Source organism: Columba livia, chromosome 8 (genome assembly GCF_036013475.1).
Source record: "Columba livia isolate bColLiv1 breed racing homer chromosome 8, bColLiv1.pat.W.v2, whole genome shotgun sequence".
In the NCBI taxonomy this organism is placed as follows: Eukaryota; Metazoa; Chordata; class Aves; order Columbiformes; family Columbidae; genus Columba; species Columba livia.
This window is the reverse complement of record NC_088609.1, coordinates 3297010-3312612: the sequence shown is the minus strand read 5'-3', so window position 1 is coordinate 3312612 and position 15603 is coordinate 3297010. Positions and strand designations below refer to the sequence as shown.

The 15603-nt window shown below is 42.0% G+C and overlaps 1 protein-coding gene across 4 annotated transcripts in view; it reads right to left on the bottom strand.

Moving 5' to 3' along the window:
* The window catches only part of PIK3R3 (phosphoinositide-3-kinase regulatory subunit 3), a 78059-nt gene that overhangs the window by 7989 nt on the left and 54467 nt on the right, over positions 1-15603 (bottom strand). For all 4 annotated transcript variants that reach the window (XM_021285617.2, XM_005501011.4, XM_065071476.1 and 1 more), the window contains 8 exons: positions 8720-8831; positions 6269-6367; positions 4689-4869; positions 3780-3905; positions 2955-3097; positions 2140-2316; positions 1259-1333; positions 714-884 (listed from right to left, as the gene is read on the bottom strand). In XM_021285617.2, coding sequence (XP_021141292.2) covers positions 714-884; positions 1259-1333; positions 2140-2316; positions 2955-3097; positions 3780-3905; positions 4689-4869; positions 6269-6367; positions 8720-8831 — 1084 coding nt within the window. The remainder of the gene's footprint in view (positions 1-713; positions 885-1258; positions 1334-2139; positions 2317-2954; positions 3098-3779; positions 3906-4688; positions 4870-6268; positions 6368-8719; positions 8832-15603) is intronic.

Genomic DNA, 15603 nt, shown 5'->3' with positions numbered 1-15603 from the left:
CACTATCCTGAACGCAGCAGATACTACTATCTTCAGTTACCTTGAGGTGATATACCTTCACATATTCATTTCTCAGACTTGCTTTCAGAAGCAATTAACCTCATGTGAAATAAATCAGTGAAAGCCATTTTGCACTCCACAACAGGCTTGAAGGATTTTTAGATAATGGAATCAGAGTATTTCTGACCTCCACTACACCAGCATAAAATGAAGTGAAACACAAGAAATCAATGCAAGGCTGTGTGAATGTCATAAAAACCACTGCTCACAAATAATGTCTCCTCTGAAGCGTCACCATTATCTTAACCATACAACAGAAAGCATCTAGAGTTGGGCATGTTTGAAAATAAGAATGGAAGACGTTACAGCTTTACATTCCTGTTTTTCTTCTTCCCATGTGTTCCCCTCAGTAGGGAAGAATATGGGGAGAATTTGGCTTTAATTTACTTATGACTGTGGAGATTCAAGTTGGGATACTTCAGCATTTTGTACTCACTGCTGTGGTGACTGAAGAGACTCCTATGACTGCAGCTATTGCACATCCAAAGGACATTTTTGCAACAAAGCTTTTACCATGGTAGACATCCTACAGACATGCACCGCATTCCAATGGGAAGGTCTAGGCTAGGCCTGGGCTTGTGTTCTTCAAAATAAAGAGCTGTGGTAGAGATTTAGGAAGTGAGTAGTTAGAACAAAAAGGAAAACAGACTTACACCACAGAACAAGCATAACATCCTTTCTTGCTGCTCTCTCGAATTAAAAACGCTCCATCAGGTTTCCCACAGAGCAAGTCTTCTGCTTGGATACGGTTGATGTCCCCAACAAACCAAGTTTTCTCATCATGATGTGGCAGGTTTTCATCTTCTTCATTCACAAAGTATGTGCTGAAAGAGAAGGTAAACTTGTTAACTTAACCAGCGGTCAGTAAAGGAGTTAAGAAACAGAGCAATATATTTATGCAGAAATCATTCAAAGATATACCAGAACACACCCAAATTGAAGGTCAGGCTCCTAATGGGCATCTGTTAAAGGCTTCAACTTAGAGCTTAATTGTTGCAACTTCGTTTAATCCTAAATGTTCCAGCAGAGTCGCTGCCTCACCTGACATACAGCTACTCTAGAGAATCTCTCCCTTTTTCTGCAGTCCTTCCTTTTTCTGCCACTGAGAAACTGGTGTTACATATTGCTAACCCCCACAAGAGAAAATACTTATTAATGGAACACTTCTCAATAAAATCATATGTATAATGACACTTACTCATCAATGTTTTCGTTTTTGATCCCCAGCCAGTCATTTATTCGCTTCTGTCTCACCCCTTTGTGATTGAGCCACCTACCAGAAGAAGAGAGAATTAATATGTTACTTCAGAGTACATGGACAAGTTTTCTTACTGAGCAAAGAAACACAAAGAAACAGTCTGGAAACTGGTTTTTTCTCAAGTAGCAAAAGACACAGAAGGACCATGGATTCCGTAAGAGTGTTGCCTTGCATCATCTTCTGAGATGCTTCCTTTACTGGACACAGCAAAAAGGAGCCATGAAGCAGCCTCTTGAATGGAGAAGAGGAAGGAAGAAGGTACCACCTCTGCACAGCACAGTCCAGAAAGGGAGCAGAATACAAATTGTGATAGCCGATTTCCTGGGAAAACAAAATGGGTATCGCCACTGGCAGTTTCTAACCTCCTAACAGCACCTTCTGAGATGGTGTTTCCCTCTGTCTTCTGCCAGAATTCAAGTGCACCGAGTCCAGTGCAAGGACATTAGGAGCTGGGTAACAGGGCTATCAGTAAAACCAAGGATGGGTAAGAGCAACATCTGCTGCACCCAGCACAAAAAGCACTAACCTCTGTTGTACCAGGTTTTGTTTATAACACATTTATCTTAAATGTTTTATTTACAGGAGCTGCAGAATGTGCACCTAAGATGTCACAGGCTCTTTCAAGCCTGACAACAGCATAATAAAGGAATGAAGTCATGAAGAGGCCAACCAATTACTCAGACATCCCATGCCAGAATGTAGCATCTTAGCGCTCACAGAACTTTGGTTATGAAAACTAAACTCCCATTATCCTAATAGAAAGAGCCATTGATTGGGTTCATCAGAGACACTACTACGAGGTACAGGTCAGGCTTACTTACACAAGATACTGATCTCTGATTTTGCGGAGCTGAATTAGGTCAGGCTTGATACTATTCATTTTCTTATCAGTCTCCCTGTTGTCCAGCGCTTGTTTCTTCAAATCTTGTTCCAGGCGCATTTTACTATCGTGGATCTCACCCAGGCGTGATTTTAATTTTTCATAGTTCATCATTATCCTGCAAACAAGAGCTGAGGTCAAACCAGCCTAGAAGGACGGAACCTTACCAATAGCACTTACATACAAGTATCACAAGAACATCCATAACAGCAGCTCCTCCCTTTGACCTCCTCATTTTAACAAGAAAATTACTGTTAAGATTGCCAGAAAAGACCTCTTGCCAGAAGGCCTACCACCCTTCTGCATAGTTTGAACCTTCGCTTTACCTTAATATGTTTCCTTCTGGCAGATATGCAGGTACAAATCATCTCTAGGAGGGTAAGCTAAGACAGATTCCTCCTTCACCGTCACATTCTTCTTTGGTATATCAATTACACAATCCCACCATAGGTATCTGTACTAGCAAGATTTCAAGCAGGATAAGCAAATGCAGCTGTTATTTCCCAATCCTCATCACAGTATCTCCCTTTACTGAAGTTGAGAGAGAAATCCACAGCTCTCCTCCCTCTTCTCTCTACATTGCAATTCTCTGACAGAAGAGGGGTTTACTGAAGGTTCAGACACCTTGAGGGAAGGTCTCAGAGAAAATACTGAGTTTACAAAGTGTTTTATATGATGCAGTAGTAAAGAATTTCATGGGAATATCAACATGGACACCAGCTCTTCCTTGTAAGCAAAAACAACTTGTGAGCCTACCGTTCAATTTCTTTGTCATTCCCCTCCCTGCGAAATCGCTCAATATATTCTTTGCTGTATCGCTCTTGCGAGTGGCACTGTTCCTCAAATATCTTAATAGTCTCATTAAACGCTTCAATTGCGGTCCTCTTCATCTGAATTTCCTATGCGAAGAAGGAGTCCTTCATCATTTCTCATGATATAGATGACAATGCAAGACTCAGTTCTCCCCCCGCAAGTCAAAATGTTATTGACCAGTTTTAAATTTAGTCAAATATCCGAGTAGAGTCAGGGAAGCACAGGGAAGACTCACTCCCTGTAAGTCTACCCTCCTCCCCCACATGATGCTCTCTATTAGGCTGCAAGCCCCTCAAATATTTTAGTCATATTTTCCATCTTAGTTTGCAGGAAGACTGCCAGCAAACCTCCTCCCCATATACGAACTATCTTATTTTACAAGAAGCAGTCCAAATACTGTATTCACACTTCCTTAATGCATAATATCTGGTATCTGATTTGAACACATTTTCATAAAAAACCTGGACAATTCTCCCTGCAGTGCAGAGCAGCTGGAAATACTCAAAGGAAAGAGACTGCAGTGCAAAGCTTGGAGGTGATGGCCTGATCCACTGCTCGACCTTACACCAGGAAGCTCAGCTCCTCTTTTTTCCTTCCCCACAACATACCTCTAGGACTATGAGCAACATTTTGAAACATCTTGCTCTGCTCCACAATTTATTAAGTTTTTTCCTTGTATTTTCTGGCCTTGGACTGCCCTTAAAATAATTTTCTTTACTTTTTAAACAACAAGAAACATACTCTATAGACAGCTAAAGTTGAACCAACCTGTGATGTTCTGGTATATTCTTCATACAATTTGTCATATTCTTTACTCTTTTCCTGATACTGAGCATGGTATTCTTGAAGCTTTTTACCTACAGCATCTATATTATCTTCTTTCACCAACTGATCCTGTAGATAAAAAAAGCTATTAAGTCTTCAAGCAAAGCAGATTTTTCCTTAAAAGTATTAGTTTGTCCACTTTTGCACACTTGCATTTCACTGCCATGAGCAACATTTTTATAATCAGTTTTCTACAGAACAAACTCCACATCTAAATCCCCCTTCCTCCATGCAAGTTCCACAGTTTACGGACAGCAGGAACTGGGACTATGGGGTCACCAAGAACTATGTCAAAACACTAAGTTTCCAAAAAACACCCTACAGCTTAGGTGTAGGATTGCTGTCCTTTATTGGAAAAAGGAAGAAGTGAATTGTTTGGAATCTGAAGTTAAAAATTAGAGGTTGTTGGCATTTTTTTTTTCCCCAAAAAGCTCTGCAGTGAAATGCCATGGGCTACTGAATAAAACTTAAAAAGAATTGAAAAACGTAGATGGCTCTGCACAGAGCAAGCAGCTGTGTGGCTCATGTGTGCTTCAAGGGTAACACTGTCTAGGACAGTGTCCACAAGGCTCCCATGGCAAAAAAGGCTTCTCAGAGAGGCTCAAGTCTGCTGCACGTCAGGGTTTCACTTCTCTATTGGACTGCTCAGATGGAGACTGGAAACTTCATAAAAATGAAGCAGCTTAAATGACTAGGCAATTTGGATGATCTGTTATCACAAGCAAAGTCAAATGTGAAAACTCAGCTTTTTTTTTTCAGTTAAAAAAAAATCAGGCTTCACATAAAGAAAACAACATCATATACACATCCACAATCTTGTTCTTGTCTATTGGGGTCTGATGAAGACCTTACCTGTTGGTACCGAGACACTGGATACATCAGCTTCACATCAAGCTTTGGGTTATACTGAGCAAGAGACTCATTGCGGTAGTGGTTAATCAGTTCCACAACTGAATTAAATGTCAGTGGATCAGAAAAGCCATATTTTCCATCCCGATGATAGATCTTTATCAGTTTATTGTTGCCACCCTTCCTGCAAAGCAGCACAGTCATTTAGAGGTTTTATTGTGTATGTACCTCCCTCTCCCTCTTCACCACCAAGGCTACTAACAAAGCCACCAGCAAAACTCCTGGACAAGCAGCTTTGGCCCTGTACCCCTGCATAGTGACTTGTCACAAGCAGATTTTAGGTAGTTTAAGGGTCAATAAACACAGAATTATCATCAGATATTATTTGAACAGGAGCAAAGCCCAAAGTCAGTCTCTTCCTATGCATTCATTCTGAAGCCAGCCTATTGTATTTAAGACCTAGCTTTGCCCGAAGTTTTGCAAGAGAAAAGGAGGATGCTGAAGGCTGAATAAAGAAGCCATATGCAAACCCAAACCCACAGTTTCCTGCAATTTGGGGTCATTAATAGTATACAATTGAGTATACATTTATACAATGATTTACAAGTCTTTTGAGTTACGGATGCTAACACAGGATACAGGAACCTAAACAAAATCCTCTGAGGATTACAAGTTTAGGACTTTACATTACCCAGATTTATACATTCTAGTGGTTTCCACAAATATAGTGCTTATTTCTTCTTTTTTTTTTTTTCACCAACAGACTGTTTAGGCAATATCCTGTCCTTCCTGCACTTTCAATTTTGGTTCCTAAAGACATCTGCGTTCAGAAAAATAACCAAATCATGACAAACCTTAGTGCACAAGCCATAAACCTCAAGGGAGAAGTCAAAGCAGAATTTAAACTACACCTTAGGGGTCAAACCTGCCATTAAGGCAACGGAATCTTACAGCGAGATCAAATATCTGCCATATCATAGTAACTCCCAAAGGTGCGCTATGGAGGCAGTGGCTCGTGCACCTCACTCGTTTGCCCCTAACGACCAGTCCTGGGAGTGTGGCAGAGGCAAGAGGCTGAACAGGCTGGGCAAGGCACCAGTTGTGACTGCAGCGGGCAGGGCTGGGGCAGCTCTGGGAAGTCTGACACTTGCAGGCAATTTTAATGAAGAAAGGAACATGGCTCCAATTCATTATTAGAAAGCACATGATACCCATTTTACAAAGACACTGTTTAATTCTCCAGAGCTGCATGCCGACACTCCCATTAATCAAAGCCTTCATTTATAAATAACTTTTACCTTGGCAGTTCTGAAAGTAGGAAGCGCTACTGAGGGGTTCTCCCCCCTGAGCCCCATTTTACCTACACAGGGATCCTTACAGTAGTGCTTAGTGAGGGACAGGATTCAATGCACAGAACAGAACCGACTATCACACCTGGCCATTTATTTGCTCATTCTGTGATCTGCAGTACCTTTGGGAACATCTCTTGAGCCACGTCAGCTTTACACAGCCACTACTGTCACTGGTACAACAACTTGCTACTCAGGGTTTTACTATGTGGACTGCAACTGCTCAGTGCTTACCGTAATGTCAGAGTGTAGTCTCCCTGCATCTTGGTTGATGCATCACGCACCAGGAATGTTCCATCTGGCATGTCTCGCAATTTGTCATTTACTTCTTCCCTGGGGAACCACAAGGAAGCCAAAATTAGAAGCGTTAAGGACATGGTCATCTTTGCCACAGGTATCAGTACTGGAGCCAGAAACAACAGCATGCATAAGGAGTACAATCTTCAAAATATCAGGCAATCTTCTTTCCCACTCAGGCTTTTTAGTCTTCTAGGCCATCTAAAGCCAGTTTGAACTTGTGTAGTTATACTAAATAAAGCAGCTGCAGTCAACTGCCACTTGGGCAGAAGTCCCTGTTGAAGCCACAGCAGTGGCTGTGTCTGACAGTTCACAACCTTTCCCTGTAATCTGCTCAGGTTTTAAAGTCCACACTGAAAACAGGTGCCCTTTGAATAGCCAGTCCTGACCTCTTAAGAAATGGGCTCTAGCATCACAGCTCAAAGGTGTCTAGAGTTTAGCACAGTTCTAGTCTCAAGAGACTCATTATTGGCTTAACACTGATCTTATTTACAGCGGTTTTAAACCACTACAACCTTGCTAGGTTCAGAGCAGCTTTTCCTTATTTACAACCGAAGCAAAAGGATACTCAGTCCAGAGCTTTAAGCTAAATCAAGCAATCTTTTAGTGAAAGTGAGTACCTGCAAGCATTAGGAAAATCACTGCAGCTGAAGAGTTAAGTGTCTTGCCAGGTTTGACCATTTCACTCAGATTACATATCTCACTTTACAACAGCTCCCTCACAGGTTCTTAGAAGCACTAAGCACTTTTTAATACAATCATTTGAAAATTGAAGTTTATCAGGTAGCCTCAACCATATCTAAGCGAGGTAGCAAGCCTACTGGAATCTTGCAAAGAAAAATCAACAGCAGCTTTTTTGTTCAAATACTAAGGAACAAAAGTATTCTTACAAAATAGTCTCAGTTTTGATTTAGCTACCTGAAAACCATTCTATGAGTAAAATTGACTCTTATTAAGTATCATGTGTGTATCTGCTTACTCCTTTCAGAACATTTTACAGATAAGACACGGTTAACTCAAACGGCCTTTTGGAATGGACAGATATGGCTTGGGCTTATGCCTGCAAGTTACACCCTGGAGCTCATGACAAAAATTTCAGCACAAGTTCTTGACTGAAGAGTACAGCTCCTGCCCTGGCAGCTCGACGCAGTCCGTACCTACTGGCTGCCAAATTAGAGTCAAACAATTCCACCTTTACATGCATATCACATTTTAATCCAATAAAGTCACTCCAACGTGATTTGAACTGCATTAACTCCCACCATCACGTGCAGTTTTAATTGAGGAATGAAACTACAGTCCATAAACTGATATCAACATTGAGCAGTTTTAAACAAACCCTGCCTAGTGGGTTTTGTGATCAGGTTTTGCCACTCTGCTTCGATTTAGAATTAACAGGAAAACATCACAGCCAAGGCCCTTCAAAAGCAAGATCTACGCGGGTTTGCTTTATAAAGATAAGGGTGGTACAATAAGGATATGAAAACGTTATTTCCCTTCTCAGAACTACAGGGAACTACTGTGGCAAACACGCTCTTCTTGCCTTTATCTGACAAAGTGTTTCTAAGTATTATGTGCACAAGTTTGAGCAATTCCTGATCACATTCCCAGCATGCTCATGTTTCCCCTTAAAGTTCCAGATTCTAGACTCTTCAGAAGTGCCTTAAGAGGGAAAGAGATGACTGGACACTTCAGTTCTTTTATGCAATTAAGTATATTAAAACTGGCACTTCATTCTCTGAGCCTAACCCAAGCCATCTATTTTCACAAGCACATAGAAAAGGGCTTCCTTAAGGGGTAAAACAATTTATTTGGTACGTATAGCTGGTGACAGCATTTGTAAGAGCTATTTTTATACCACCGTGTAGTAGAAATTAATGCAGATGCGATTTTAACCAAACGTTAGAGAAAACAAAACTAAGAATGCCAATATTTTTATTTTGTGCAAGCCTCCTACTGAAAGTTTGCTGAACTGCATGCATCTCCAGTATTGCATGCTTATGAAACCTTATTACCTAGCACATTCAGAAGCACTTTTCTTTTGAATTTTTATATATATATATATATATATATATATATATAAATTTATATGTATTTTTATATATATATATATATATGTATTTTTTTAAAAGACTTTGTGTATCTGGAAATATTTAGAACCACACAATAACTGTCACCAAGACTGGCAATATCTGCACCAGAACACTAACAACACAAACACAAATCCTTAATCCACCCAAATACTTGCATTTAGGTGCTTTGCCAAATGTAAGTGTGTAGTGTTTCCCTCCTGCCTGAAATAGCCATGTTGTTTTCCTCTTGAAGTCTAGCAGGTTTAGTCTATTTTTAATATGATATCTATTAATATATTTTAGTAATATTGCTTACCTTGAGATGTCCCCCCAGTACCACTCAGCTTCCTGCAGAGAGAAACTGGTATTGTCCTTTATTCCATTCATATTGACTGGAGTCATTGGTTTGGGGGGCTTTGGAGGAAGAGCTGAAAATGAAGAAGAAAGAAGGGTAAACAGGGGAAAATCATCACTAAACTTAACACAATGCAACAGTGAAAAAGAGAGAAAATGTGCATCTTGAACTTGGCTTTCAAGCTTTCTCAAAGTAAATGGCATTTGTAATTTTTAAAAGAATTTTCAAGTAAACAGCTGCATTGTGATTCTAGATTTCCTAGCACTCAAACCAAACACACTTGAGGGAGGGGAAAGAGAAAGGAGTATGAGGAAACATGAGTTTTTGTTAAAAGGAAGACTACAACAGCAGTCATCGCCTAAACCTCCAAACGAGTACAAAGGTGCATTGTGTTCGAAAGCCAAAGCCTGGAGAGCACCGTGCCCTGCTATGGAAAAGCTCCAGCTGCTCGGGCATCACCAGTCCTTATGGCGACATGTAAGAGCAAATGGATGTGCTCTCCTGAGGGAAAAACGCTGCTGGTGAAAGAATTGGTGGATGGTACATCCATCACAGACCCAAGGTTCAAGATTCATACCAGATTTGTCATTTAGGCTCCTCACCAGAACAAAAAAAGCTAGGACTCTCTGAATACTAAGGACATGAGGTGATAAAGCAAAGGGATAGGGGACATTAGGTTATTATTAGAGTGCTTGCACCACTTCAAAGCTGAAATGTTTACCACAGAAAAAGAGATGCTACAAATTCCCAAAAGACAGGCAGAACTGCACATCTGTAGGCCTAGTGTATATCTGCTCAAAATTCCCCTATTCTGAATTCAAGGCAAACAGGCTTTTACTTCCGCTCTCAAAATAGGTTACACAATCTAAGGGCATGCAACACACCAAAGGCCTTTCTATTTGGTCAGTTTTTGCTCAAACAACTTTATCATGGTCTTGAATGTAAGCCCTATATCAGGAGTAATTCAGCAGCCACCGGCATGCTCAGGTAGTGGTAGGGACTTGTCTGTCAGCAGAAATGCATTACACTATTTTCTTCGAGAAAGATGTCTTGAGTGCTCTCCCCTGCTTTGCAGAGGCTCAACACTTAATCAAGAACACCATCACTGAAGCCGAGCATTTTTCAGTCATTTCATGAGACAGAATGTTTTACAGAGGCAGGTAACATTTGAATTCGGAGTTAAAAAGCAGCTACACACATTGACTTGCTACTAGCACATTTTAAGTCAGACCCTCTGCCCTAGTCATCAGATTACACGAGCATCAGCAAGCAGACCTGACACGCTGACAACAGCCATCTTTCAGACACAGGCAACCCCAGCGTACAAGCAGAAACACAAATAAAGGCAGCAGAAAGAAGATTTTGATCTCAGCTCCAGCGCGGAATGGCTTGACACCGAGAGGTGTGCTACTTGGCACCATCCCTCTGCTCACCTCCGAGCCACACCTCCCACATTAAAGAAGAGAAAACAGTGTTCCAACTGCAGTTCCAAATACCATTTCATGTTGAGTATCTAACACAGTAACTTCACTGTTCTCCGACAAACCAGCAGAATCTTTAATCGAGCCAATCTAAACTAAATCTGAACCTTGACCCAGACGTTTGCACCCTGGGGTTGCTGACCAAACACCTGATTCAGATAGCAGCATTCATTCTGCGGGACTGAGCACTAAACCATAGCATACAGGTTCTTTTTATGGGGTGAGCTGGGAACTTTCAGGTGTACACATATCTAGTGAGGCAATAACAGGTCTTGTTATAAAGGGAAGGTGAAAACCTTTGGATTTGGTGAAGTAGCTTCCTGGTTAGGAGGCTTCGGTTACTCCTAGCTCAACTACTACAGTTGTTTGTATAGCAGCTAAGTATTTGTACAAAGCACCATTGAGAGCAAGACACAGTTGTACCCCTGCTTTGCTTGAAGCTCCCAGCCCCATCCTACCTCTGCAGGGTCAGAGGAACAGATATCCAGGCCAAGCCTTCAGAATCAATTGTATTAACTGTGCCCTACGCTGTTCCATGTCCCCCATTCAGAGTTCCTGAATTCAGAAGTGTCTTCAGGTGCTCCCTCATCCTCACTCCACACCTGGGTTCTGGTACCCTACATACAAGTGACAGGACAGACACAGCGGTTCTGAGTATCATCAGTGCCTGCACATAGCAGTAAATCCAAGCTCAGGACCTGTAGATGTTGTGAGCTACTCCAGAATCTTTTGTAGATTGAGTCACCAACAAGTGCATGAAGATTCATGTAAAAAACACACAACAACATGAAGAATTCTTAGAAAACTATATCAGCACCAGCGATTATTTCGCAGGGGCTTGCGAGTTAAGGCTTGGATATATCAAATACGTCAAGGTATTTCACAATGTAAAAGCCTGTTTTACACTGGTAATAGGGGCTTTCCAGAAGAGCCTTTCAAGTATTCTCTAGAGTACTTGAATACTTCTCTAGCCCTCCTTGTCAGATTAAGTCTTGCTCCTTTATATACTGTGGAATTATCTGGCAGCTTTGTTAGGGCTCACTCCAAAGTACTGGGCACAGAAAAGCCAACTGACAAAGACCAGAAAGGTAAGGAACAGAAGTTTGGCATACGGACACAGAGCACTAAACGTGACACCAAGGGTCCTTACTACAGGTGTGGGTTTTTCCTTCTTTCCCTTACTAGGTTGGTATCAGTTCTCACTATCAGAGGCTTGTCTGCAGAGCTTCATTCTGCATGAGAAAATTGGAAGGAAATCCTTCCAGGGAGAAGAATAAGGCTTGGACCAGTTCCTGTAAAACCTGACTCATGGAAGCCAGTCCTTTTCACAATAGACTTTTGAAAATACGCATTTTAATAGCTTGCACATTTTAAAACTATGAAAGTATTTGCAAGGGTGGATCCTGTTCCCAGAGAGCTATGGATCTAATTCTTTACTTTCAATACTTTGAACTCTTTGAGTCATAATAGATCTTTCCCCTGTCTTGGATACAGAACCAGGCCCTTGCTATTGCTTTACTCAGTAGGCAAACGTGCCCATCCGTTTCAGTGTTTCTTGGCCACCTTCTCAGCCTGATACAACTGTAGTCTGTACAAAGGGAGAACAAAGCACAAAGGTAGTTCAGACCCCACAGCCCACAACCTGTGATGACACAAGAGGAGCATTTTGTAATATCGTGGCAATTCTATTGTAAGCGCAGCATCCACCCTACTGCTGTTCTCAGAACGCTGGCCCAACGGGTTGCTACAAGAGGCATCCTAAAATAGTTTTTATGAATACCTAGACAGTACTAAGCACCCTGCCAGGAGAAATGCTGTGATGTTTCTATGAGAAGCTACAGAGAGCCTTCAAGAATCTACAGATTTTGATTTAAAAAAAAAAAAATCCAGTTTTATCTACCTTACTTGATGAATGTTACAGAGCTAACATCTGACAGTAAAGTAAAATAAGGCTGGCTTGAAGTCAACAGAAATGCTTTCAAGAGCAGCCGTGTTTCTTTCCATGTCACTGGGTCCAATTCTGATCTAGCCACAGGCACAATCTTACTTTATCTCAAAACAAGCTCTGATTAGAGTGAAAGATCCTGATGGTTTCTTGCCTCCTTTTTCCTAGGAGAGAGAGAACATTGATCTCAAGTGACTAACAGCACAATGGATCTATCCATTCTAATAATGAACTTGTTGTTAGTACCAGATCCACAAGCATCCTTCCCTTACCATGTCTCTAGGACAGCTTTATGGCACAGATATCCCCGAGTGCAAAAGGCAACAGCTCCGCAGGACCTTCCACTCCCCCATGAGTGTATTCCCAAGATCAGGCTCAGCCCTCGGTGGCCGCCTGGCACACAGCCATGAGAGCAGATCGGCTCTCCCTGACATCCTAACAAGCATCTCTAGTTTTTCATCTTTAGCACTTCTGGTCACCTCTTCCCAGCTTCCCCAAGCAGCCTCATTTGAGCTAAATCCCAACCCCAGCTCAGTGCCGCTTAGAAGGTGGGAAATAAACCGGAGCTGGTGATGGAGCGGAGGTGGCGGCAGCCAATGCTGGCCGGGCCCGGGATCGGATGTTGCTGACGTCAGGGCCAGGGCTGCCGTGCCGGCTCCAGCAGGTACCTTCAGCAGAGCTGCTCCGCAGAGCCGCACCGCAGGTCCTTAGAGAGAAATGCCCATCAATTTGGCTTTGCCGAGGTAACATTTGTCATGCTTTCTTGACCGGGTAGAGTTGCTTTTGAAAAAGGCTACTCAACATTTAACTGACATGATTCCCTGAAATTCAAACCACCTCCAATACCAAGACAACTAAGAAAGCCGGCAAGTAACTAAAGTTTAGCACCATTGTATTTTTTTAAAAAAAATAACCTTTATTGCAAAAAACAGTAGGCTACATTAATCCCAAATTTAACTTCAGAATACACTGTGACTTCCATGAGACACACACTTCACAGTTAGGTTTTGAATAAAAAATTTCACAAGATGACATGATCCAAGAGGCACCGAGCCCATGTGTGAGGGTTTTCAATGGCAGTAATTCAGGAGGAACGAGAAAAGAATAATGCCTTGGGTCTCCAAGTGCTACATCCCACACGGCATCCAGTCAAACAGCCCATTTCTTCTCTGGCTGCAGTATTTGCGTACAAGATAAACCTGCCAGTTAATTAAACTCTAATTTGCAGTTTTAAGGCAGATGCCTCTTAGTCTAAGAATGGCTCCATAATGTATTTATTCTAGCACTTTCCAAGAGCTGCAGGCCAGATACTTAAAAGTACAGCAGGTTTAAATGCAGCATTAACTCTATCTTGCTGCTAGAAATAATCATAACTACCAAGTATTCTGATAAAGTGACTTGTAAGTCACTCAGCACTTCCATGAGCTTGTTTACTAGCCTTCCGATGCTCTCAATCTACTCTCCCCCCAACTTGTGACAAGCAGAAAGCAGATGAGAGGATTTCTGAGATAGTTACCCAGCTTCAAAAAGGCTGACATACAGTAGATATCCCACAAACTGTAATACAAAGCTCAAAAAAGTGTCATTACTCTGGAAACATGCAAGTAATCCATGGGTAGGCCAGCTAACATTTTAATGACATAGTTCTTAAGAGCAGAAGGGTTTTCCCTTTGGAGACATAGATGAGGACTTGGAATGAAAATGCAGGCTAGCTTTTTTTAATAATAATTTTTAAAATCCCCCAATATTTAAGCACTCTCTGTAGTCTTAATTTCTCAAAAAACTTTTCTCAATCTCTAACATCTTCAAGGCGAAGCCTCAGATTCTTTCCCTCCCTCAATAGTCCTTTACTTGTCACTGCTGCATGGGATCCCCAAGAAAAAAATCCTACGCTAACAAAGGTGCTTTTTGCACATAATCTCAGAGAAATTGTGCATGTGTGCAAGGCAGAGCAGTAAGGCACCACGCTTTTGCAGAGATTGCCCAGCCGACAAAGAGGAGGGTCGTGCACACCTGCTGACAGCAGTTCATTCCCCACCACTGGCAGGTAAGTGATCTTGGCAGCTCCACATCCCTGCTCCTCAGTTCTCTTGCCAAGGCCCCTTGCGAAAAGTACGGAGCAGCAGTGCCCTTCAAAGCTGCCCTTCCTCAAAGGGCAGCTCACACGCACCGAGAGCTCCTCAAGGGATGGAGAAGGAAGCTACTCAATCGCATTATTGCCGGCCACAGAACCTCAGGCATGCTCACATTTTCGCTCTCCTCCCCCCAAACAGGCGAGATGCCAAAGAGTAAGACATATTCAAAGAACTGAAGTCTTTCAATATCTCATTACCGAAAACAGCAGACAAGTTGGCGGAAAGCCAGGCAGGCTTCCAATGAAAACTCTCCCATTTTAGCTTCGCCTGTGTTTCTATAAACTTTCATAAAAAACCAACACCTTTAAGAAATATTTCAGTTTTGATTAATTGGCTTTTTTTTGATAAAGATCTGTTTTGTTTGAAAACTCCCCAGCTATCCCGTTCTCTCCCACATGTCCCAACCACTGTTTCACCTCCTGCAGCCTGCCAGGCTTCTCCTGCACTCTGTTCTTCGCAGGCATCCACAGCTACTGCACAGGCTGAAAGATTATCTGCTATGGGACACCTGCAGAAGGGTGGACAACAGTGTGTGAAGAGGCTGGCTCAAATTCAGGGTTCCTCTGGACGTCTCAGAAGCATCCCCCACTGCTTTGCAAGGCTTGTTACTTCATGGGCTGAGACTGAAGAAATGGGGGATGCTCGAGGTCAGAAAAACGACACTGGAAGCTTTGACTTCTGTGTTATAAAGCAACACGGCACCTTCTCTTCATTCCAGCTTTACATGAAGTTGCAAAGCCAAAAAAACCCAATTTTCCAGTTATTTTCACGGCTGGATGAAAAACATTTTCCCTTTCAAGCAGAGCCTAACAGCTGCAGAGCTACAGCAGTGTCAGAGGTTCCATGACCAACAGGGCTGGGGTGACTGTCCCAAAGTTAACAGGAGGAAGATGAAAAGGGTGAGTGCTCTTTACTAACCAAGCATAATGAGCACACTATTAATAAGCTGGATACCAAAAACATAACAGTGCTTTAGAAGTTTTGCCATGTTTTATCACTCAGACTGTTACTACCCAGCATCACATGCTCAGTTCAGGAAGGAAGAGCTTTATCTCCCAGCCTGTAGACCTCGGCTTTTACTGACTCTTTGGATGAAAGTCAGCGGCAGACATTTTATTGTCCATGAAAATCTGAAATGTTTGATAAGAACAATTGTACCTTATAGTATCCTGTGTATTGTATGGTCTAGACAGTAGAAGTAGATATAAAATGCAAGGCACAAGTAGATTCTCCTATTCACTTATTAACTAAAGCTCTTCCTCATCTGCCCTCACCAAAGAAATA